The 25,458-nt window shown below is 45.7% G+C and overlaps 3 protein-coding genes across 4 annotated transcripts; 2 read left to right on the plus strand and 1 right to left on the minus strand.

The window, feature by feature from the left end:
* Positions 1–1,264: 1,264 nt before the first annotated feature.
* SLC35E1 (solute carrier family 35 member E1) lies at positions 1,265–7,769 on the plus strand. The gene is made up of 6 exons (XM_003213323.4): positions 1,265–1,762; positions 2,559–2,629; positions 2,771–2,908; positions 3,353–3,478; positions 3,913–4,158; positions 4,550–7,769. Exons 1-6 carry the CDS (start codon positions 1,360–1,362, stop codon positions 4,781–4,783), a joined length of 1,218 nt encoding a protein of 405 aa, XP_003213371.3. The 5' UTR covers positions 1,265–1,359; the 3' UTR covers positions 4,784–7,769.
* Positions 7,770–9,803: 2,034 nt separating this feature from the next.
* Positions 9,804–21,223, plus strand: CHERP (calcium homeostasis endoplasmic reticulum protein). 2 transcript variants are annotated; one of them, XM_085211694.1, is made up of 18 exons: positions 9,804–9,953; positions 10,038–10,211; positions 10,613–10,794; positions 11,357–11,494; positions 11,712–11,863; positions 12,194–12,305; positions 12,670–12,759; positions 12,862–13,096; positions 13,244–13,422; positions 13,828–14,224; positions 16,155–16,393; positions 17,160–17,293; positions 17,570–17,656; positions 17,950–18,099; positions 18,231–18,347; positions 18,528–18,622; positions 19,124–19,309; positions 20,516–21,223. In XM_085211694.1, exons 1-18 carry the CDS (start codon positions 9,929–9,931, stop codon positions 20,518–20,520), a joined length of 2,697 nt encoding a protein of 898 aa, XP_085067820.1. In that variant the 5' UTR covers positions 9,804–9,928; the 3' UTR covers positions 20,521–21,223. The 2 variants fall into 2 exon arrangements, with proteins under 2 accessions (XP_085067820.1, XP_085067819.1); XM_085211693.1 differs by lacking the exon at positions 20,516–21,223 and adding an exon at positions 20,102–20,509.
* Positions 21,152–25,403, minus strand: C30H19orf44 (chromosome 30 C19orf44 homolog). Its single transcript, XM_085211695.1, has 8 exons — positions 25,251–25,403; positions 24,539–25,123; positions 23,928–24,285; positions 23,374–23,447; positions 22,707–23,175; positions 22,103–22,198; positions 21,814–21,980; positions 21,152–21,739 (listed from the first exon to the last, which is right to left on the minus strand). Exons 1-8 carry the CDS (start codon positions 25,281–25,283, stop codon positions 21,650–21,652), a joined length of 1,872 nt encoding a protein of 623 aa, XP_085067821.1. The 5' UTR covers positions 25,284–25,403; the 3' UTR covers positions 21,152–21,649.
* Between the last annotated feature and the right edge of the window lie 55 nt (positions 25,404–25,458).

Raw genomic sequence — 25,458 nt, forward strand, 5'->3', positions numbered from 1 at the left:
TCACATTGGGAAATGTTTATTTTCTGTTTTATGTTAAAAAAAAAAAAAATTAAAAAAAATGTGCATTTTATTCAACCCCCCTCTCCTCCCTCTTTCCCCCAATGGTCCTATTTAGGAACAGGGTCTGTGCCCTTTTGAGGCCTTTGAATGTGGGGCAAATTTCAGGAAATTACGAAGTACACTTTATAAAAACCATCCTTTATTTTCAGTTGCTTACATTTCTGCTGCAGTCGATGGCCCGAAAGGTCGAGCGATGTCCCGAGTCCCATGGCTGCTCTCAGATCCCACGCAGCTCTCCGTAGCAAAGTGGCCGTGCTGATGCTCACTTTGCCTGAGGGAGCTCCACGTGGTGGACTCGGCCCTTCCCCCGGTGCTGCAGAATCTCCAGGGACATCACCTGCAGTGTGAGCTTTAACTCCCGGTTTGTTTCTGCTGTAAGGGTCAGCTCACTCGGATGTGACCTGGGGTGAGACGAGGCTTGACAATCTTTATTTCAGCATGCTACTATAACCAGTTCTGTGAGCTCCAAAAAATGTGAATAAGTTTACAAGGTGATTTTTTTTGTCAATTTTGTAAACAAGTTCAAATGAAGTTTACCATGTGCATTTCTGCTGTGTACTCTCATTTGTGCATGCTCAGTTTCTCTGCTCCTGGATTCTCCCGCTCTGCACAATTTATTCTTCTACTCCTAAAGTCTAAAATGAACACCGCCCTCTCTGCAGTGAATGACACGGAATGGTTTTGGGAATTGCCGTTACCTCAGCTGCCTGTTTTTAGAGGTACATAAATGGCGTAGAAACGTCTTTTGAAGGAGTGGATGGAGGATCGCCCTCCTCCCACGGGCTCTCTGTCCCTGCGCCCCCAGCAGCTCCCTGAGGTGGTTTTAAAGGCCTCGAGGGCTCCTCTTCGCTGCGCTCTGCTCGGGCCCGGTTTGGCTCCGCTCCCCTCAGGCGGTTCTCGCTGCCCGCCGTGGAGATCCGCACTGTTTTAAGGGCCGCTTTTGCGGCTCAGAAATCCCACTCGGTGCGGTGTTTCGTACGCCGCGTTCTCTCCCCGGTTCCTTCATCCTCCCGGGCTGCGCCTGCGGGGCGGGACGGACGGGGCGCAGCGGCTGTCAGAACGGAGCGCCGCGACGCCGAGGCGGAGAGTTCTGGTCTGAGGGCGGCGCGTCCCTCAGCGACCAGAAGCGGACCGAGGAGGCGGAAGTGACGCAAGAGCGGAAGTGACGCACGCATTCCCCCGCCCCCTGCCGGCACCCGTAGCGCTGGGCCGGCGCTGAGCTCCGGCGCGGTTCCGCCCCAGGAAGCGACGCGTTGGCGGCGGTGACGTCCCGGGGGCGGCCGTGCGGCTCAGGCAGCCATGGCGGCGGCCCCGCTGGCGGCTCCGGGAGGAGGCGGGGCGGCGGCGACGGCGGGGGGGGCCGGGAGCCGGGGGGGCCGCGGGCCGGCGCTGCGGGAGGGCGCGCGGGTTTCGGCGCTGTGCCTGGCCTGGTACGGGCTGAGCGCCGGCGGGAACGTGGTCAACAAGCTGCTGCTCGGCGGCTTCCCCCGGCCCGTCACCGTCTCGCTCTTCCACATCCTGGGGCTGTGCGGACTCCTTCCGCCGCTGCTGCGCGCCTGGCGGGTCCCGCCGGCCGGCCCGGCCCAACTGCCGCCCCGCGCCTACCCCCGCTACATCCTGCCGCTCGCCTTCGGCAAATACTTCGCCTCCGTCTCCGCGCACGTCTCGCTCTGGAGGGTCCCGGTCTCGTACGCGCACACGGGTGAGGCCCCGGGGCGAAAGTGCGGGGGTGCGCGGGGCGGCGACCTGGAGCTCGCTGTGCGGCGGTGCCGTCCCGTGGGTCGCAGCGGGAGCGCGGATCGGAGAACGATTTGTGTTGGAGGAACCTTTAGAGACCTCCCGGTCCGACTCCCGGCAGTGAGTGGGGACACCCGCAGCTCCAGCGGCTGCTCGGAGCCTCCTCCTGCCTGACCCAGGCGTGGGGCGCCCAGCGCTCCTCCGGGCAACTTGGGCCAGTGCTTCACCACCTTTTTTCCTCGTGTCCAGTCTAAATCTTCCCTCTTCTTTTGGTTTGAAACCATTTCCCCTCGTCCTGTCCGTGCCCATCGGGACGCCCCAAGGCCCCACAGCGCTGCTGCCGCTGCCCCTGGTGTGACCTGAAGCCCGCTGTGTCCTCGCAGTGCTGCCTGCTGCAGTGTCCCATCCGCTGTGCCTGTAGGAGCCCGGTGCAGCACTGCGGGATGCGCTGTGTGTTCGTGTGGGTGCCCGGCGTGGTGCCCTGTCCCTGATGTGTGCTCACAGTGCTGCAGTGTCTGTATGGCTGCCTGCTGCAGCACCCTGTGTCCCGGTGTGAGCTCACATCAGTGCCTGCTGCAGGGTGACGAGCACTGCAAGCTGCCTTGTGATGGCACAGGAACGAGGGGTGACCCCGTGTGGGCTGAGGTTGGGGTTTTGTGGGACTGGATCTGAGCTCCTCCATTCCCAGTGCTCACCTTCTGCTGATGGTGTTTAATGGAATTGGCTTCGCATCCCCACCGAAATTTTCTTTCCATTCCCAGTAAAAGCGACGATGCCAATATGGGTGGTTCTTCTTTCGCGGATCATTATGAAGGAAAAGCAGACAACGAAGGTGCGGACAGGTTTGCTGAGGTTTCTTCTCTTGCTGGTGTTCGTGGTGTGCTTTCTCATTGGGATCGGGGAGGTTTGGGTGAGTGTTGTGACTAGGATTGCACTGGGTGGACTTTCCACACATTCTCCATTCCTTTTGCAGGTGTACTTATCTCTTATTCCCATAATAACCGGGGTCCTGCTGGCCACGGTCACTGAGCTGTCCTTTGACATGTGGGGACTCATCAGTGCACTTGCTGCTACTCTGTGTTTCTCACTTCAGAATATCTTCTCAAAGAAGGTAATAGTTTTGCTGTTCCTGTGATTCATCAGAATTTTTGGTTGTTTCTGTTGGCAGCTGATAGTGCTTAGCTGTACCAGTTCGTTATGTGTCTTGCTGTATCGTATCATTTCTTCATACTGAATGAGTCAGAGTGAACACAGGGCACTCCTTGAAATCGTAGGAACAAAGAGACAAAGTTAAAAGGTGTGTCCTGAGTGTATTCCAAAATGAGTTCTGGTTTGTGGGACATCTTCACTGTGTATGTTGTTAATCCTGAGAGAGTTGCCTGTCAAGAAACCACTTTTTCAAAGAGAAATCTGTTTTCTTTGGTTGTCCTCATTGGAAATCCACACCATCCCAGCACTCATTTTCATACGGTAGCTGTCGGTTGCAGGAAGTTGTTACTGTTTCAGGGAGAACAGGGGGTGGTTGGGGCACAGCTGTAATGGTGCTCTCCATCAGGTGTTACGGGATTCCCGAATACATCATCTTCGGTTGCTGAACATCCTGGGGTGCCATGCTGTGTTCTTCATGATCCCAACGTGGGTTTTGGTGGATCTTTCTTCCTTCCTGGTAGAGAATGACTTGGTAAGTGTCACTTTGGGAAACTGTCCTCTATTAAAATGGGGGGGGAAAAAAACCATGCAAAAAATGTTCGCTTAGGTAGTTCCTCATCAGTGTGGAAGGAACTGTTGTGAAATACCTGCAGATTGTTTCACACAACCCACAACCAATGAGTGCGGTGTTTCTTATTAGAATTCATGGTGGGGTGCGGAGTGGGAACCGCTGTGACAGCTGAAGTCCCGGGAAGAAGAGCTGGAGACAGGAGGACACGCAGCTGGAGTGCAGTGCTGTGTGCAGGGAGATGCTTTATCAGAACCGACAGCTGTGTTTGGTGCCTCTGTAGAGAAGTTGGAGATGTAGGCAGGAAAGAAGCGACTCACGGTTTATTTCTGTTACTTTATCTCAGGGTTCCAATAAGCGACAAACTTATTTAATTGTAACGTTTGTTTTTATGACAGAGCACAATGTCTCATTGGCCCTGGACCTTGATGCTGCTCATAATCAGTGGGTTCTGTAACTTCGCCCAGAACGTCATTGCCTTCAGTATTCTTAACCTGATCAGCCCACTGAGTTACTCTGTCGCAAACGCCACCAAAAGAATAATGGTGATCACTGTGTCCCTTATCATGCTTCGCAATCCAGTCACCAGCACCAACGTCCTTGGGATGATGACAGCTATCTTAGGGGTCTTCTTATATAACAAGGTAAGTTGTTCATCTGTTTCTTTGTTTATTTGGGGAACTCACCTGAACCACTCCAGTGGCTTTAAACTGTTTTATAAAGCAAGTTAACAGCAGAACAGAAGTGAAGAATGTGTGACGTAGAACTTCACTGCATGGGAGTGTAAGGCTTAGTGCTCCAGTACTGGAGTCAGGCCAGCTGCTAGGTGTCTGACAGACTGAGATCTGAATATTGTATTGAAGAATGAGGATTAGGAGGTATCTCACTGAAATGCCTTGAGCAAAAGCAACTTCACGATTTGGAGAAAGTGATTTTTATTAGGAGTCGCTCGTTTGAGATTCTCATAAATGTAGTGGTGTTTTCCCTATGTGTATTTTGGGTGACACCTTAGAAAAACGTTTCTTTCTCTCCTAGACAAAATATGATGCAAACCAAGAAGCAAAGAAGCAGCTCCTTCCAGTCACAACAGGAGACCTTGTGAACTTGGACCGGCACCGCAACACTCCTGAGAAGTCTCAGAATGGACTGACGGCCTTTGCACCGCATGGAGACTATCAGTACGGCCGAGCCAACGTCCTGACAGACCACTTCCAGTATAACCGACAGAACTACCCACCCACCTACAACTTAAATCGTTTTGATATATAGAGTCCTGACACACAGGTATAGACTGTGATATTAAAGTGTCCCCAGCATTATCAGAAACTTTTAGTACATCCATGAATGTAAAGCCATTTTATTGTAAAGTTTTGCAGAAGGGAGGATGCATGTGTAGTGAAAGTGGTACAGACCTTCAGCTTCTGCTGAGCAGATCTTTAAATGTGAAGCAGCTAGATTGGACACTGGAACTGAATGCACAGCGTAGCTCTCGTACAGGGATTCTGGTGAAGTGCAGGTACAACATTTCAGAGCAAAGTATCTGCTGTCGCTGCTCCTTTTTGGAGTCTGTCAATCGGTTACTCTTTTGGCAGCTAAACACTGGCCAGTACTTTTTTCCACACTGATAGTGTCACTTTTAATTTGTTCTCTACTATTTTAAGAATATGAAATTGTCAGGAAAAAAAGGATGTAATTGGGCACACACCTGGTGATCAGAATTTGTCCGCTTGGGAGGATTGTGTCAGTTGTGGATAAAGAGCCTGGAGTTCATCTTGAGCAAATACGAAACTTCATGTGGGTGTTAATTACCTCTATGCCTATGCCTCCAGTTTTTGATGACAAACCAGAAGTATTTCTGAAAGAACAGACAGTAGAGAGAGAGATCCCTTCAAGAAACGCATTTAAAGCATAGAGAAACGGTTTTCTTTAAAATCATTGTTGTCTCAAACAATGCAGATAACAGAAATGGAGACTGAGATCATCTCTGTTTTCTCAGTAATGCAGCCCTGTAAACTCAGACATTTTTCTTCCCTGGCAGTGCAGGAAGCACCTGACAAATAAAGCATTTCTAATAAGGCCTTTTTTTTTTTTTTTTTTTTTTTTTGCTTGCTTTACACCTCTTATAAATCCGTCTTTGGTTCAGGAATTGAAAGGCATAAGGTATTTTTGTGTAAATTTTATACATAAATGTTGCTCCCTTATATGATTCACATTATATTAATGCATGAATGTGGTTAGTAATTCTTCATTGTTTCTCAAATCTATCTCTTTGTTTTTAAGTTTCTTTATTACTGCTGCTTGAGCTGCTATGTGCATTTTGTCTGACTTCTCATTTCAGCTGGAAGAGGTGACACTTTGCATCCTTCTCTGTTCCTGCAACTCCCCTAGCTCAAATAGTAAATTAAGAAAAGAAAGTATTTAAATCAGCAGTAAACATAGAATTTATGGCTAATAAGAACTGATTCAGTTGGTATAAATGAAGACATCAAGTTCAAGACAAGTGGATTTCTGTGCATCAGGTGCTGCATTTGTGCATGGAGGGAATGAAACCAGTTGAGTTCTGGTTTCACTGAATCAGATTATTATTATTATTACTGTTACTTGAGGGGAAAAAAAAAAGGTTTTAGGGGCCTTCTTTTCTTAACAGAAAAGCTGTTGTACAGTAAGATTTTGATAGCATAAGTATTGTGTTTTTACTAGAGATTATTAGATAGCAGTGACAAAACTTAAGGTGTGGTGCTGTACACAACACTCCTGCCATTTATTTATTGCTTTAAAAATGACCATTTCCATGATGTGAAATGATGATTTGGCTCCTTTCTGGATAATAAAGAATTTATTTTTAAGGGCAAAGTCAACCTGATCTTATTCTTTTGGCTGGCTCTGGAGTTAGTTACGCAGATTGCCTTCCAGGATACAGTCCAAAAGAGGAAATGGTTCTCCTGAAACTTCAGAGATGGTTTAAATATGCTGCTAATGTCTGCGGGCAGAACTTCTGGACTTGTCTAGAGTTGGTTCTGCTCCTTCTAGCTTAGAACTTGGGCTTTTATTTTATAAAATGTGAATAAATTATTTCCTAGCCCTGATTAACAGATAAGGTTATGAGGAAAGGCATGATTTCATAGGAAATTGCTTTGCCTATTCCGATATTAATTTATGTATTATTATTTCCTTTTATACGATGAAGTGCAAAATGTGTATTTTTAGGGCTCACTTCCCAATATTTAAGTGCTGTTACAAAAATATAGAAAGAATCATGCGGACTCTGGATTTGTGTTAGATTCTGGCTCTGCACAAGTTCATCTGATGTATGAAACATTTAGGCTGAGGTTTGTAAGAGGGACTGAATTGTTCAACTGCTTTCAGAGGGAGCCAGCTGGAAGCTGTTCACCTCCTGCAAAAGCTTAGTTGTGTTCTTTGTGCCTCAGTTTCCCTACTTTGGAGGCACTGAGATACCAGCAATGGGTCGCAGTGGGGCCCAAGGATGTACAGATGTGATATGAGTTCATCTGTAAATTTCCTGGTATGTCTACTGCTGTAACAGGGTCATACAGCTTGAAACTGCAAGTTGGAATAAAATTCCATGTACTGTATTCACAGATCAGAGATTTCATTACGTACATTTTGAAAGCTTGCTTTCTGAAGAATATAACCAGATCTGTTCTGCAGCTCTCTTGATAGGAAGCTTTCATGCATGCTCCCTGTGGCAGGTCTTCAGCTCAGCTTTTTCTGTCACGAGTATGGCAGCAGGTGGGAGCTTCCTGCTGAAAATAATGACAATTCCAAGTTGCAGTCTGTGCGTTGCCCTCACCACGTGTCTGAAACAAAATTGCTGTACTCATAGAGTAGAAAGTGACACAAAATGGGGTGTCGCACTGGGCCCAGCATGTGAACCTCTGGGCTTTTTCCCTGCAGCCTGCTGCACAGTTTTTGTACCCTTCTAGTTCAGTTCTGTGGTCAACAGGGATAATTTTGCATGGTACAATAGGTAATTAAAACCAGCAAGTGGCTCATTTGCAAGAGGGGGTTTTTCAGAGTACCCGAATCCAAGTCCTTGAGCAATATTGCCCACATTCTGATAAAGGAAGTTTCTGATACTGTTGTATTTGTATTTTAATCTTGGACTGCTGCAGATTTTGTTTGGCAAGGTGAAACATTTGTTTTAACATGGTTTGTAAATTAATGACGTATTTAACTGTGTACATAGGTCTGTAGAAAGTATGGAAACTGGAATAAAAAGGGCATATGGAGACAATCGTGTATAATGACCCAGTTCTTAAAGCAAAGAAGATTGCTTTGGTTTTCTTACTTAGGTGAAGCTTTGGGAGTGCAGTATGTTAGTAGTAGCGGTCACCTGTGAGAAATCAGATTGTTCTGCTAAAAGGGAGTGATACCTGGCTGGCTGTTTACATAGGCAGAAGCTAGCAGATTTGGGTGCTGTAATTAGTGTCTGTACATAAGTCACTGGTACCCTTAGACATCTTACGGGTTTTCTGTTGATAGCTCCTCAGAACATGTGGTGCTCTGAAGATCTCCTGAAAGCATTTTGCTTTCTGATTGCTAGTGCCAGGTAGTGGTTGAAGCATCTTTATCAGCTGGGAAAATACTTGGGTTTGCTCATTTGTTTCTTTGTTTTTAAATCACCTGAACATTAAAATCCAGGCAATATATAGGTTTTGTAGGAGCACAGTGAAAATAACTGTTGGTAATTTGGGGTCAATTCATGATAATTCTGAAGCTCAATGCTTTTCTAATATGTGTTCAAAGCCACATTTTTCTGATGTAGCATTTTGCAGCAGAAGGGAGTTCTGCTATGTAGCTATTTGTGAAACCACTGCAATATAAATACAGGGAAAGTTTTGTTTTTCTAAGGCTTCCATTTCTGAACCATGCTGTAAGTTGTCAAAAATAATTATCGGGTAACTCTGTAGTAATGGCACAAGATGGTAAAACAAATTAATTGATACTGAGATCATAGGTGTGTGATACAACCGTGATACATAGCTACAGAAGTGCAAATACGCAGGTGGCAGTCACCAGATGTCTTTGTTTTGTGTTGGTGCTCCATACTTTGATGTGAGTATGGGTGCTTTTACCAAAAAAAGTTCCTACAATCCTTGCAGTATGAAATGTGGCACTTCAGCGAGTGCACGGTTTTGTTTTCCTGTTCTCATTTTAACTCTGCTGTTCTGTGAAGCTCTGGATGGTACCTGGTTGGATTGCCTGCGCTGCTGCCTTCCAGCCTGTGGATATCGCAGCTGAAGCTGAGTCCCCTGTGTGGGACTGGGAAGATCACACATCAGTGACTTTCAGGGACAGTGACACTTTATCACCTACAATAAACCAGACATCGAGATGCTTTTTGACTGATGCTTCTGTCAGGTAACTGTAGGTTTGGGAGCACAGTGGATAAAGCAGCCTGAAGCGACTGCGTGGGCTCCGATGTGCAGAGCTGATAACGTTTTTGCTGGGCTGGAAGCACCAGTAGGGATTGTGAACAGATTTTTAAATGTGAGCTAAGACAGAACTTCATCCGGTCTTCTGGGATCAGTGTTTGTTTCCAGGACTGCAGGCTGATGTAGAATCACAGACAGACTTTGTGTCTGACGTTCTTTGTATCATTTGGATACATGAAAATATCCATCTTCTGAGTTTTTATATTCAGTTAATAGAGTGGGGCTTCATGGAATGTCTTGTTAAGAATAAAAAGTTCTGCCTTTCTGTGAGGACGTCTGTGAGTGTCGTGTGTGACTGGAGGTCCTGAAATGGGCCTGGAAACGGGGAGCGATGGCAGCTCCTGAGCACTGAAATGGCTGAAAGCCCCGGGAAACGCGGGCTCACTTCTGGCCGCCCGTCCGGAGCTCTTCGAGCGCCTTCCAGCAGCGCTGTGGGCGGAGGGCTCCCGCCGTGCCTCGCACCTCCTGCCGGGCAGCAAAGCTGATCGTCCGTAATTGTGTAGGATGCTCGAGTTGTTACTAACGCCACTCTGATGGAGTATCAGGTGTAGAACCGATCTGATTTTAACTGCATAAGGAAATGAAGTCACTTGGAAAGTATCGGTGCTCAAGTATTATTACTTAAAAAGTATTGCTTAAATGCCCATTTATAGTGCAATTAACTGTCGGGTTCTAAGTTCCATTGGTTCTGTACTGAGGCGAGCGCCTTCTCGACCCGCCCTGCCAACTCGGGCCGCCTCGCCCCCTCACGGCTTCCCGCCCCCGGCCGGGCCTTGCCACGTTCCCGCCCACTGCGCGCGGGATCGGAAGGGGGAGGGGCCGAGCGGCCGTACTGGCGCCGCGCCGCGGCCGTCTCCATGGAGACGTGGCCGTAAAGCGCGGCTGCGCGTGTCTCCGGGCGTCTCGCGGCACTTCCGGCCGCTGCGGCCTAGCGGCGGCGCCCCGTTGTCCCGCGGCCATGGAGATGCCGCTGCCGCCCGATGGTGAGCGAGGCCCGGGGGGGGCGGGAGGGAACGGGCGGCGGGGCGGCGGGGCCGGCGCGATCTGACGGAGCTGCTTCCTCACAGACCAGGAGCTGCGGAATGTCATCGACAAACTGGCGCAGTTCGTGGCGCGGAACGGGCCCGAGTTCGAGAAGATGACGATGGAGAAGCAGAAGGAGAACCCCAAATTCTCCTTCCTCTTCGGGGGCGACTTCTACGGCTACTACAAATACAAGCTGGCCCTGGAGCAGCAGCAGCGTGAGTGGGGCTCCGCTCTCTTCCCGCGCGGCCGTTGCGGCCTTCCCCGCCCCCCCTTCCCCTCCTCCCAGCCCCGCAGTGTGCGGCCCTCCGCTGTGCTCTGGTTCGCCGCTCTGCCGCCCCCGGGCCTGGGCTGTGGGTTGGTGGGCCGTAGGCTGTGAGCTGTGCGCTGTGTTGGCTGTGAGCTGCAGCTTGGCTCCTGCAGGACGCCCCGGTCTGGCCAGCGGCTCCTGGCCGTGTCCAACTTGCGGTCAGCTAAGATCCCCAAATCTCTTCCAGCGGGGCTGCTCTCCAGTGCCATGGTCGCGTGGTCATTTGGTATTAAATCATTGCATAAAGAGGGAAGGTCTGTTCTGGAACCAGCGTGGATTTTGTATACAGATACTCACTTTGTCTCATAGTGTTGTGCAAGCAAAGTCAAGACATTGAGGCTCCTCCGCAGATCCAGCCGCTGCCACAGCCATCCCTCCCACCTGCTGCCCCTATCCCTGCTCCACAGGGCACTCCTTCTGTGGAGGAACTCATCCAGCAGAGTCAGTGGAACCTGCAGCAGCAGGAGCAGCAGCTCCTTGCTATGAGACAGGTTGGTATAAAATAAGCGCTCGGCTGGCTTATCTTGGGCTGTAAGAAACTGGAGTGAAAGGAGAGAGGAAGGCTTGCTTCTGATAGGTGGTGGTGAGGCGGTGTGTTGGTGAGCATGGGACATTATTTTACTTATTTTTGTTCTGTTGTGGTTGCCTTCATCTGCTTAGAGCAGATTACCTGATGTCTTAGTAAGATTGATCCTTGATTAAATTATTTACTATATGGAAAGGCCTGCTGATTTGCTGAGTGGAATAAATTGTGACTGCTTGAATCTTCACTTAATGCTGTAGGATGCTGGGAACTGCAAGAAATTCCATTCTGTAGTACCTGAAGGCAGATTCTGGCTGGGGATGGGAAGACACTGTGTATTTGAACTAGTGATTTTGTAGTCATTGAAGCATTTACATGTAGTCTAGTTGCTTGTAAAAGGTCTTGCTGTTTGGGACAGCTGCTTTTGGTTAAGAGGCTCTGAGGACTGGCATACAGCAATTTAGTTCTCTAAAACAGCATTGGATGCAATATAATTTTATTAATTTTTTTTTTTTTTTTTTTTTTTTCAGGAACAAGTCACTTCAGCAGTAGCCCTTGCAATAGAGCAGCAAATGCAGAAAGTTTTGGAGGAAACCCAGTTAGATATGAATGAATTTGACAACTTGTTGCAGCCAATAATTGACACGTGCACCAAAGATGCGATCTCAGTAAGTGATCTGAGTCTGGAGAGTTACTTGGTGATGTTATGGATTAAGGGCAATTGGAATTTTCTGACTGTATAGAAAGCAGCAGTTAATTACTATATGGTAGGCAAGAAAATTACTGGAACATTTCCTTTCTGGCAGTTATTTCAGAGTTCTGGGAAATCCTTATGATGCGAACACGTTAGACTGACTTAAAATATTTACAATCTTCTTCTCTAAGGCTGGCAAGAACTGGATGTTTAGTAATGCAAAATCTCCTGCACACTGTGAGCTGATGGCTGGGCACCTGCGAAATCGTATAACAGCTGAAGGAGCTCACTTTGAGCTTCGGTTACATCTCATCTACTTAATCAATGATGTACTGCATCATTGGTAAGGATTAGATTATGTTTTCCAGCTTCAAGTTTTGATTAATTTGGTGAAATCTCTCTGCTTATGTTCTCAATATGACTATTCACCTTTTATTTTTAATGTATTTTTTATTTTTAGCCCATAGCTGATGCAAAGAGCTACTGTTTAAATAATTCAGCTTTTGCTTGCTTTGTATGTTTTTATCTCATATAAGGCTGTACTGTAAAAATGACAAGGAGGGACTTCTTTATTTCTATGAATCCACTATTTTTGGTAGAGTGGGGAGGAATTGAATTATGGGGTTCTTCATGCTGTGGTGAAAGGCAATAACTTCCCTTTCTTTTTTTGAAGCCAACGGAAGCAAGCAAGAGATCTTCTGGCTGCTTTACAGAAGGTGGTTGTACCTATCTATTGTACCAGCTTTTTAGCCGTGGAGGAAGACAAGCAACAGAAAATTGCCAGAGTGAGTACCTGATGTTGGTTTAACTTTATGCTTCGCTTTGCTAGGTTGATGCTAAGCAAATTCACAAAGGATGAAAGAAAACTGCTGAGACTTTTCTAGTCTGGTTGTCTTCACAAAGCCTATCACAGGATGTGCTTTGAGTTTGAACCTTAATTTGAACAAGAACCTAAAAGTCCTTGGGATTTATTTAAAAGCTGCTGTAAGGATGAGTGTGTCTGAGTCTTCAGTGGCTCCAAATACAACTTGAAAATCGTAAATTTGACAAAGCTGGAAGCATAAAGAAAAAGTTGAGGCATGGTTTTTTTTTTTTTTTTTTTTAATTGTTAATCAATTCTGAACACCTCTCGCTCTTGAATTTGTGCAGCTGCTTCAACTGTGGGAGAAAAATGGGTACTTTGATGAGTCAATTATTCAGCAGCTGCAGAGCCCAGCTCTTGGACTTGGCCAGTACCAGGTTAGAAACAAAAGAAAAGTAACACTTTTCTTATTTATGTACACATTTTGGAAACAAACTGTTTTAGGTCCAGCACAAACTTTGTTCATAATTTCTCATCAGGCAAATTTGATCACTGAATATGCGACAGTAGTACAGCCTGTGCAGGTTGCCTTCCAACAGCAGATACAGAACCTGAAAACTCAACACGAAGAGTTTGTAAACAGCTTAACGCAGCAGCAGCAGCAACAAATACAAATGCCACCGCTGGAGAACGAGGTGAAATCAACTCCCCCTCCTCAAGCGCCCACAGCAGCACCAGCCTCAGCTCCACCATCTGCTCCAGTTACACAAGCAGGTACTGACCTGTTCTGCACAGGTCCACAGTGGGTAGATTTCTGCAGTATGTTCACATATCCAGCAACATTCAGATGGAGTCTTTTGTGAGTGTTTTCATAACTGCACGTAGCCTTGGCTGCCTCCAACTGTTTCCAATTTGTTTCAGATGATGGTAAATCTCAGCTGCCTCTAGCTGGTTCTTCAGAGTATGACACAACAGGGTCTGGGGTGCAGGATCCTGCTTCTGGTGGACCACGTGGCCCTGGATCTCATGATCAGATTCCTCCAAATAAACCCCCGTGGTTTGACCAGCCTCATCCTGTTGCACCGTGGGGTCAACAACAGGTACCAAACACTGTTCTGAAATAATAGGTAAAGGGAGGTGGAAATTCAGAAGGACAGAAGGCTATCTTGGTATAGGAAGTGTGTTGAAAATCTTGGAATGTCACGAATCCAGATTTGACTCCAAAACTTTCTCATTTGGGGCAGTTAAAGGCAAAGTATAGCCTGTGTTTCAGTGTGTCAGCTACAACACCTTCCCTATGAATGAGCAGAACAAGAAGTACTCCGCTGAATTCAGCACTGTGTGTGCTGATCAGTTTGGTCTTTTCTTGCCTTTCCTCTGAAGCTGTGGTGGTTCAGAACTTGTTTAACCTGTGCATATTACCTACAGGTGACACTTATTTAAAAGGTAGATTGTCTTTTTGCATTCTTTCTCTTGTAGCCTAATGACCCTACTTTTCCCACTAGGGACCACCTCACTGTCCTCCATGGAATAACAACCATGAAGGAATGTGGAACGAACAAAGAGATCAAGGCTGGAACAACCAGCGAGAGACACCTTGGAACAACCAGCCTGATCCTTCTTGGAACAACCAGTTTGAAGCACCATGGAACAACCAGCATGAACAACCTCCATGGGGTGGGGGTCAAAGGGAACCTCCATTTCGAATGCAGCGGCCACCTCACTTCAGAGGCCCATTTCCTCCACATCAGCAACATCCCCAATTCAACCAGCCCCCGCATCCGCATAATTTCAACCGCTTTCCACCTCGCTTCATGCAGGATGATTTTCCACCTCGCCATCCCTTTGAAAGGCCTCCTTATCCTCATCGTTTTGATTACCCCCAGGGGGATTTTCCTCAAGGTAAAGTGTGTACCAGGCCAGGTTTTCTTACACTGCAATACTGGTTGCTGTTACAAACTTGAGTGCTTCTGGGGTGACAGCTTACTGTGGGTGAATTGCTCAGGTTTTCCTGAGGAACACTGAGTTTGTGGGTTTGGGAAGCTGCTACTAAGTGGCTCAGGAAATACCTACAGAGTTGGATGCTTCCTTACTTTTTTGAGTCATCCTTCCTTCCCTCCCTAATGGATACAGATAACCAGAAACCATTATCCAGACTCAGGACAGCAGTTGTTTGAGCACTCCTTTTGCAACCATTTATTTCATTTTTAAAGTAATCCAGAAGTGAAAATCGGCATTTTCCTGTGAATTCAATTTCCTGCACATCAGGCTGTAGGTGAGGGCTCCTCGGATAGCCCTGCACTGCTGCAGGACGATAGAGGAATGCAGGCTGGAAGCGTTTGTTCTTGTGCACCAATGTGCTTCTCTTCCTCTTTGCTTTTACTGAAAAGCTCTCTAATTATCTGCCTCAAGTTGTGTGGCTTGGTAATCACTGGTGAAATGATCCTTGCCTCCAGTTTTCCTCCGCTCCCTCTTTCTTTGCTTTTCCTCTTGCTGGACCATGGGAACATAAGAGAATGTAGCTAGTGCACTGTGTGCCTGGCTATCATGGCTTGGATTTGGTTACAGGCCCCTCATGAAGTCTGGAAGTCTTCTTTGATTCAGTTTCTATTTCATATTGAGAAGTTATGATTATTCTGGGATATAATGATTGTCAACTTAGAGTTTAAGGATCCCTGTGGATCTGTGCAGCGGGTTGTGTTGGAAATGGCAGTGTAATTGGTTTTTGTTTTTTGCGTTTTGTAGCTTGAAATGGCGGTGTAGGAGTTGCTATTCTAAGCTTCAGAGGTTCTAAGTCTGCAAGCCCAAAAAAGGCTGAAACCCAGGGAATGATATATTTGGGATTTTGAGCGTTCCTTTGTGTCTCTTTTGAGCTGTGGTAGTGAGTTGTGAGAACAGCTTTTCTCGTCTGAGGAAGGACGATGAAAGCTTTTATTTCAATAAAAAAATGCTTTTGGATTGCATTGGTGACCAGAACACTTGTTCTGTCATGCAAAGTTGTTGGAGGAGGGGATCTACTGAAACAGATGGCTAAAATTAGGAAAGGGGTGAAGCAGTGACTACACATCTTGTTCTAAGTCTGATAAAGATGAGTCAAATAGCACAGGCTGTAGAGAGTTATAGCAGTGGTGGCCACAGTGACTTTTCCTGGAAAAATTCCTGGTCCCATTGCAGAAGATGTTGATTTTCAGTCTCCCATTTTTCTCCATGCAGTAAGTCTGGCAGAGTATGGTGGCGTTCATGACAGTGGTTTGTCTGTCAGTGATGGGATGGATGTCTCTCATTTCTCTATTTTAACAGGACATTATCTCTACTCTTCTTGAAACACCTCTTTAAACAAAGTATTTTCTTGTCGCCTACTCATGTGAGTTAATTCCTGTCATATTTCTTTCTTTACAGTCTATGCTAAATCAATATATGTACATATTACAGATCTGTTCAGGTTGCTGCTAAGCCACAGTTGTATACTTAGGCTCCAGAGATAGATGCCATCAGTATCTTGCTGCATCTGAAACCTTTTGTTCTTGAGCATCTTTTTTGGACTTTTTGACTGCAGAATGTTCTACAGTAAAGGATGACTTAATAACCAGTTAATAACCAGCTGTCTTGAGGGTATTTGCTATAGCCAGAGTGGGAGATGTGCTGCATGACTTTCATGGCCGTGGGCCTGTAGCCAGCCTCTAGTTCTTCTGTCCTGTTGCTTTTCTTGATGTGCAAGACTCCAGGGTGCCAAGGTTTTTTTTAGGATAAATGCACTAATTGAAGTACACTTCTGATTGCCTTCGTTTCTCTACAGCTAAATAAAATGTTTTAACCCTCCCACTCTGTGCAGAAATTGGACCTCCTCATCACCACCCTGGGCACAGGTTGCCTCATCCTGGAATCAGCGAGCATCCTCCCTGGGGAGGGCCGCAGCACCCTGATTTTGGGCCTCCCCCACATGGATTTAACGGGCAGCCTCCTCACATGCGGCGACAAGGCCCCCCTCACATGAACCACGATGATCCCAGTCTGGTGCCAAACGTTCCCTACTTCGATCTTCCTGCTGGACTGATGGCTCCGCTTGTAAAAGTAAGTGCTTGAGGTGGGCCTGGACTCGATCGAAATCCCTAGTCAGCACTGTGGGCAGTTTAACGTGGACATTTACCATTTCACATCTCTCCATCCGGCAGACGGGGAAGGTAGTGTAAGTGGTGACAATTCTAAGTGTTGTGTCCCAGTGAAAGCTAGTTAAGCCTGTATACGTGAAAGACTGATGTGGTTTTGAAAACATTACCTCCAGTGATTTTCATATAGGCAGAAGGTACCCATGGTTCTGGTGGGGCCACTGTACGCTAGTTTTGGTATTTGGAGTTCTTTCTTACGTAGATGTTTTGTGACACTAATGCTGTACACGCAAAGAAAGACGGGTAAGGAACAGGATATGTATCTGTATCAGCATCTTGGGGGATAATTACAGTTACACATTCTGTGCTTGAGATGAAGAAACAGGTCTATTCCATTTTAACTTTCTGTTACTCTCAGCATGCACCAGTTTTTACCAGGTTTCCAATCCAGGCACTATTATCACAGAGCTGGATAGATAACACCTGCATTTTATCTACCTGGTGATCCAGTTAATGTCCCAGTACGTGTAGTTGCTGGCTTATCTCATAAGAATCAGAATGATGGTGATAGCACAAGAAAGCATTGGGTCATCTGCAGAATCCTTATTACTGGAGCATTTTTATCCAGTAGTGAACTGTGAGGTCCCTACAAGGTTAAATCTATATTTATCTCTTCAGATTGGCCACCCCATGACACATGACAAGAATGTAATTTGTTTTGTTTCCGGCAGCTTGAAGATCATGAGTATAAACCTTTAGATCCTAAAGATATACGTCTTCCACCCCCAATGCCCCCCAGTGAGAGACTACTGGCTGCGGTTGAGGCATTTTATAGTCCACCATCTCATGACAGGCCTAGAAACAGGTAAGAGTAGGTATAGCTAACAATGTGGTAAGGAAAATGCCCTAAGGAGCTGTCTCAAACCAAGAAGTGGTTCTCTCTTCCTTCACCCATGTCTTGGTTCCTCTAATGCTAACAATGAGTGCTCTTGTTGTATTTTAAACCGTTTGATCTTACGCTGAGATGTGCAAGACCTCGGTGCCCAGGCTCTTTGTTCCCTACCACATTGAGCGGAAATCCTCTGTTGATCATGACTGAGTTTTACAGATGTCTGTTCTATGTGTGATTGATTTATTGCAGTGAAGGCTGGGAGCAGAACGGACTGTATGAATTCTTCAGAGCTAAAATGAGAGCAAGGCGGAGGAAAGGTCAGGAGAAGAGAAATAGGTGAGAGACCTTGTCTGCTGCCCTCTGATGCGTGCTGTTCGTTTGGAAGGCGCTAGGACTGCCCTGCACTGGTGTAGGGGAACAGTTCAGCAATGTGTTGCTGGAATTAACTGAGTTTTAAGTTGCTGAAAATTCTGTCTAATCTATAGAGAATATTTTTTTCACACTCAAATTTTGTTGGGCTTGTTTGCTGAAATCTGCGTGTGTGATTTCAATTTGATCAAAAGCACATTTACACTTCTCAAGCATCTCCAAGGAGTTTCACAGGAGTTTTTCTCCTTCTGTCTGTGCAGCGGCCCTTCTCGGTCTCGCAGTCGCTCTAAAAGCCGAGGTCGCTCCTCCTCCCGCTCCAATTCACGATCTTCAAAATCATCTGGCTCCTACTCGAGGTCCCGATCTCGCTCCTGCTCTCGGTCCCGATCCTATTCACGCTCTCAGTCCAGGTAGAGTGCAGTGAGGCGAATCGCAGGAGCTCAGAGGTGGAGGTGGGGGAACGACCTGCAGGGCTGAGTGTGGAACCCCGGGCGTTGCTCTGCAGTCTGTGCATCTGATGTGGTGTGCTGTCTCTTTCCAGGAGCCGGAGCAGGTCCCGCTCTTCTCACAGCCGCTCGCGATCACGGTCACGATCGAGGTCCAAGTCTTACTCCCCGGGCAGGCGGCGCCGCTCTCGGTCTCGTAGCCCCACCCCTCCGTAAGCTCTTGTTTGTTGGTTTCTCTTTTTACCTCCGTAAGTTCACAGCTTTATAAAAGAATATCTTAGTAGAGTGGATGAGGTTATACAGGGTGTTAATGTTTAACAGAATGTAAATGACCTTGCGCTGGATCAGAACAGTTATTGCTTGTTCTTAGTTTCATCTTTTTATTTCCTTAGTTCTTCTGCTGGCTTAGGTTCCAGTTCTGGACCTCCTATCCCAGAATCAAGACTTGGAGAAGAAAATAAAGGCCATCAGATGCTTGTGAAAATGGGTAAGGTGCTGTTCTCAAATCTGACATAAGCCAGCAAACAAAATGAGGCACAGTTAATCTTTGCACGTTTCTAAGTATTGTCCCTTTCAGCACCTTGGTATTCTAAGGTCAGAGTAAGGATAATCAGAGATGTAATACACAGAACATGAAAGAGTGGTGGTGATTGCTGTTCTGAGGAGGATATGGATGAGAGAGGGATGTGAGTTTAGCATGAAATGGAATTCAACCATCTGGCACATTTCATCTCCTTATAGCACAGGTCAGCATCAGCAGGACTGACAGGACAGGTTGGCCTTGTGCTTGTGCTCCTAAAAAGTTTTTTAGGGATTGGGCTGATGCTTTTCAGCTCCCAGAATCCCTGCTATTTAAGTAGAGGGGACAGTTTTTCAGACTGTCACTCTCCTACCACATTGAACAAGGCAGTTCCTGTAGTATTTCCAGAATATTCAGAATTCTAGTGCTGTAATGGTTACAAGTTGCAATGTTGTGAATTTTCTTCAGGATGGAGTGGATCTGGTGGATTGGGAGCCAAGGAACAAGGAATTCAGGACCCAATCAAAGGAGGAGATATTCGAGACAAATGGGATCAGTATAAAGGAGTGGGAGTTGCATTAGATGACCCTTATGAAAACTACAGAAGAAATAAAAGTTACTCATTTATCGCACGCATGAAGGCTAGGGATGAATGTAAGTAAATGTTGCTAAGCAATTAAAAACTGCTCATGTTGTTTGTGATTTTGTTTTATTTAAGGAGTTTTACTGTAGAATGTAAACTCAAAATCAAGTTAATTCTTAATTCTTTCTAATGTAATGGATAAAAGAAACAACAGGTAAGTAAACACTCTGATGAACCTTATGTCTTTTACTTCTTGGGATTGTGCTGTATTCTAATTTCTGAAACCTTAATTAATTAGCCTGTTGTGTTAAGCCACATCCTGCCTGTAATAGCAGTAGTCTCTGTCTTCAGATGTTATCCTTTAAACAACGAGAAGATGGGTCACAAAAGTAGTGGAGGGGGCCATGCCATGGATGGATGGCTGCCAGAGCAGGAAGGGTGTTGTGTTTGGAGGGAAGCTGGCCCACACTCACTGTTTGGCCCTGCCCAACTCCTGCCATGAGTGCTGTGTTCTGTCAACCCCAGAACTGGTAACAAATTCACTGTAGTGCAGTTTCAGGTAGGGTGCACAAAAAATGGAGACACTTCTTAGGAGATGAAATCAATTACCCAAACGATGAATCTTTGCAGAGAGTCTGTGTTGTGTAGAGCTACACTTAGCAGTGATTAGAAGGAAAATAATTGGCGTGCCAGATGAAAAGTCACTTCTGCCTATGGCTGCAGTAGATCTGCATAATAAAACGAATTTAAATAAAGTCACAAAGGAAAAAAATTATTTTTAGTAGAGCCCTCAGTCCATGAAGCATTCTGCAGTTACCTAAGCTGTCTGAAATGTGTAAGTGCTCTTTTCCCTATTGTTTCAGTGAAGCGTGAAACGCAAGACCCTCCACCACCTGAATAAGACTCTCTGAAGAAAGATGTCTTGCATCTTCTACAAAACATTAAACTTGTATAAATGCGGATGAGAGTCTGGAGGAAGTGACAAATGAATTACTTTTAAAATATGGTGAAAAATGGAAAGCTATGACATGTAATTCAACAATTGTGATTTAGCAATGGTTAAAAAGGCCAATCATTCCGACATGTCTAGCACACTTAAGGATTTCCATTTTATTTTGCAAAATTCTCTAGTTAGCTAGCACTCTGATTCTAGTTAAACCCCATCTGAGCTCCCCTCGGTCCAGGATTGTAACTCACTCATTCCTGTGGAATACAGACGTTTTCTGATACGGTTCTATGTCTCTAGTTCCATAATGTATGTTTATTTCTCTCAAAAGGTTAATTCTATTTGAAGTGGAGGGGTGCTGCCTTGGGATCAAGTCAGACTGATGCTGAGCAGTGTATCCTAATGTCTAAATGGGGAATGAAGCATCTAGTTCCAGTACAGGTGACCTATGAGCACTGTGCAAGCTTGTTAGAACCTACCATACAACTTAACACCCCTACACACCAGCTGCTGCAATCACAACTCTGTTCAGAACACGAGGGTTAAATGTTCTAGCTTTTCAAGCGCTCTAAGGGATGTTCAATGCTTTGTAATGGAAGACATTCTTTAAGCTTTTTATATTTTTGTATATACCCTTTAATAAAAGCTAATTAGTTCAATAGAAGAGAATCAATTTTCTCTGTTCTGCAAGTTTCTAACAGTGAAATGTTCTTGGAAACTTCCTTTAACGTGAACGAGAATAAAGTTTTGTAACCGTTCCCAGAGGCCACCAGCTGAAGATGTTGGGCCCTTACACTGCACTTCCACTCCACAGGTCTGCGTGGTGGTAACCACTTCCCAGAGTAACTTGTTTGTATAGCAGAAACCCTCTTAAAACCATTCAGTTAATATGGTGAACTATCAGTTTGTTCTAGATCTACTGTAGTTGTGAAACTGTAACTGTCTGTGAATCAGCATACAACACCTGTATGTCACCAACTTGTGAATTTTATTGTTTTGCCTTCCAATAAACACCTTTTTTAATAAAAAAAAAAAATAACCGTTTGGTTTTATAGTAATGGCAGTAATCTGATAATCTGCTTAAACGAAGCTCTAAGAGCAGGGTGGTATTTTCCTGCTGTCATCATAGTCCTTGATGCTCTGTATAGCCTTTCACTACTATGATAAAAGAGCAGATGATCTATGTGATAAACACACAGACTAGCAACTTACCCCGATCTTTTCAGATAAGAGTTATTTTGGTTTTCTTCTTTGCTAACCGTGCTGTAGGCTGACTCATAGCTCTCATCTATCCCTGCACCACGAACAGTAGTAAAAACATAAAGACATAATGAAAACAAGCAGGAAAACAAATGATGCATTACAAAAGACAGAGCAGCTGGTACACAGTTTGCAACTTTTTATCTGCGCAGTCTGAAAGAGTTTCTTGTTCTGACTTGAGATCTGTAAAGGTGTGTTTTAGCAGTCACGATGGTGGCAGTATTTCTTCCGCTTCCTGGATTTCTTCAAATGCTTGTTCAATTGTTAAAGGTGGGGATTTGTGCCTCTTGATGTACTGCAGAAAGTTAACACACAGTTTATTTGTGTAGAGAAATACCTCATAGCATATAACACCTCTATCATAAATACCTCTTTAGCCTCTTCCAGTGTATGATAGTGGAACTTCTCACTCTCTAAAGACTCCACGAGGGATAAGTGAAGGTGCTGAATGTTCTCCACAAATTGCTGGGTCAACATCAAGTGCTGTTTTAACATGGCATTTAAAACAAGAACTGAGGGACTGTATGCTGTCAGGGCTGCAAAGAGCAAAGAGTGTATTTTAGTAACATCACAGTCACGGCAGGTGCTAATAGTGAGTCAGGCAGCGACTACGTGCATCAAACATAGTCAAACAGGATTCAGAGATGTCTTTCAGTACCTTCTACTGCATCCATGCTGATGACATGACTGGCAATAGGCACCGGATCAACGTAGCTGTTTCCAACAGGCAGACCAAGCAGTGCAGAGCTGTTTGCTGTGCAGACAACAAGAATTACTGGGTTTGGAGGGTGATGACTCAATACTAGAATTCAGTTTCAGCTTTAGGGCATTGGCTTCCTTAGAGAACAGCTCTAAACCCAACAGGGAATTCAATCAGCCAAACTAATGCTGAAGTAAGTCTGCGCCCTCCTCCCTTTACTTACTTCCACGTTCACACCACTGCCATTGTGGAAGCTGTATTTTCTAACCTTAGACACAGTAGAAATAAAGGTTCTCATACTTGAAGGAAGCCACTGTTTTCAGTGAGGTCCCATTTTCTCCTTGTCTATGGCAAAAAGCATCTTTCCTAGTTTTTCCTTTCAAAGAGGAGTAGGAAACAAGCTGCCCCTCAGAAACGAAGGTCACAGCTTGCTATCAAAGTGCTGTGGTTCAAATGCTTTTATTAGCATGTGAGCCAGGGGAAACTGATCAGGTCAGCGTGTGAAATATGAACAAATCTCAAGATTGAAGAGGGTGGCATCTTGATTTAAACATGAACTTACTCTTTGGCCAGCAATAGGTGAACGGAAAATCCACTGTCTGAGCTGCAGTTTCCTTTACAGCTACTCTGTGAACCCGTTTGTGCCTTTCTCTGGTAAGTAAAGGGGACGATGCCGAAGAAGATGGCTCTTTTCCAGAATATGTGCAACTCTCAGAATGTTCCTCTGACATTTTTGATACAGTTTCCCTGTCTGTTGTAGATGGAGATTGTTCAAAGTCTTCAGAATATTCTGAATTAACAGTTCTGTCATCATGATCAGGATAATCCTGCCTGTGTCTAGAAAAATCTGCAGAAACTTCTCCTAAATGCTCAGGGATTTCAGCTTCAGTCACATTTTCAGTATCCCTTTCAGAAGTATCAGTTGCACCAATTTCTGCACTTATTTTAGGAAAAGTTGGATCCTTTTCCCCTAGGAATGTGTCCTTTTTTGGATTTCTATTTGTTTCTTGACTAATTTGAGTATCTGTCCCCTGCAAAATAAAAGAGCTGTATGTTAAGAGAATCAGCAATACATAACATAAATATGGCTCCATTATTCTCAATCTTTGCAACTAGTGAGCCATGCCCAACTCAGAGAGCTTTCTAGCAGAACAGATGTGTTTATTTTAGAACCTCCACCCTTCATCAAATGAAGGCAGAATGGAAAGATGTGTGAAATTTCTACTTACTTGCTCCTTTAATTCTGCCATCCTGCTGATATTTGGTGCCAAATCATCAAGGCTCAGGATATTCTGTCTGAAGTCTGCAATTGAATGACAAACTGACATGAGAATTCACAGGAAAGTTACAGTGTGCTTTCTATGAAGTGACATAAAGAGAAAGCGTAATATTAAGAATTAATTGTACTTCTAAAGATTCCTCCTCTGTCTGCAGGCAGACCTGCCTACAGCTCAGACTCTCAACCTCCTGCATTTATGCTTGTTTTCACTCAAACCAACAGTATCTTGTCCCACTAATATATCAGCATGATTCTAAATGTTGGAGTTGTTTTGATGTTGCAACTGTGATCCAGAGAAGCGTCCTTAATCTGAATTCATTAAATCAAAAGCCAAGAAAAATACAAGCGAGTAACAACAAAGATATCAATGTAATTTCTAAAACCAAAGCTTATATAAAAATAGCCCACTGAATATTTTCAAAGGAAATGTTTGCCCACACTTGTTAGTAAATAATTAGTATAATTTGTGCCAAGTCTATCAAGATAATGCTTAGAAATGCTTACCATTTGAGCTTATGCTAGTTGAATCTTCCACATCGTCTGCTTTTGAAAATAACTCATCTAATGATTTTATTTCACTTCCATCACTTCCACCTGACACTTGACTTGGCTTGGCATTGCCTCTTCTGGGCAAAGTAATTTTTACAGGATTGTCTTTCATGGAAGACGACAGCGATGGAGATCTCAGATTACGTCGTGCTGACCGGTTTCTGCTGGCCAGTGAAGGTCTTAACAGATTACTTCCACCTAGAACGATTTTCTCTGAGTTTCTGCAGTGAAGAAAAGGTACTTTGGGTACCTCTGTCAGAGGAATTTCCTTATGAGATGGAGGAGGCGTTCCTGGTGAAACTGGATTCTTACTCTTTTAAAGAACATGAAAAAGAGATTTATACTTTTCCTCATTACTGTATGTAGATCATTAAGGACAAAAACAGACCATAATGGGTGAATCCCAGTAATTTTATAGTGTGAAATCATGCTAATGCGTATCATGAGCAAGATGCAAAGAGGTTAAAAATAGTTTCTGGTGTTAGTAAATAGAGAGTGACATGATTAATTGAAAATACTTCCAAAGTGTAAACAAAAATACATAATGCAATGAAATCTGTATTTACCTTTCCATCCCACCTGGAATCAGTTGTAACACACCTTTGGTTCTCCCTTCCACTGGAAAACTCCAAAGAGCTCTCCATGAATTTTCTCATTTCCTTCTCAGCACCGCCCAAACCAAGCTGTTGTGTAACCGTAACGACCCTTGTGGGGCTTTGGGCGCTTTCCTCTTCCTCAGAGCAGCTCCCACTGGCAGCCACGTTCCGATCAACTGCAGCGCAGCCCTTCAAGTATTTCTTGCCTCTCGCGTGCCGTTCAATACTAGAAGCAGACGAGGAATCTTCACCCAGAGGCTTCCGGCCCATCTCAGCGCTCTGCAATTCCAGCCGCTTTTTCCGACTCAGGATTTTGCTTTGCAGCTGCGCCGCTTTCCTCAGAGCTGAATTCGATCTCGCGCGAGAAGCGCTGGGCTGAGCGCTCGTGGCTCCGGGCGCTTCGCCGCTCCTCGCCTTCAGGAACCTGCCGCGGCCCAGCGGGGCTCTTCCCGCCCCCTGCAACTCTGCGCCGTCCCCTCGGAGCCGAGTGCAGGAGCGGAGGAGGCCGCAGTGTCCGCCAGCGGCGGCTGCCCAGCGCGGAGCAGCGCCACGTCCCTGCCGGGAGAAGACGCGAAGTGAGGGCGCTCCTGCGGCTTGCCCGGGCCCTCAGAGTCGTCCGGGCCCGCGGCCTCCTCCCGTTCCGCACACGTGGCCGAAGACACGGCGCAGTCCGGCACCTCACCTGCTCTCCGCCCGCCGGTCCGCGCACGGCCATCTCGGAACGGATGGCGCTGAGGCGGCCGCGGTTCCGCCAGACGCCGGGCCGTATCCTAGAGACAGCGACCCCCCAACATCCCGTCCGCTCATTGGCTGTATGCAGAGCCCCGCCCCACGAGCTACCCTTGGGTGTAACCAACCAATCCCAAAGAGGTATGCTGCTGCCGGCCGGT

The sequence above is a fragment of the Meleagris gallopavo genome, chromosome 30, assembly GCF_905368555.1.
Source record: "Meleagris gallopavo chromosome 30, MGAL_WU_HG_1.1, whole genome shotgun sequence".
NCBI classification, from domain to species: Eukaryota; Metazoa; Chordata; class Aves; order Galliformes; family Phasianidae; genus Meleagris; species Meleagris gallopavo.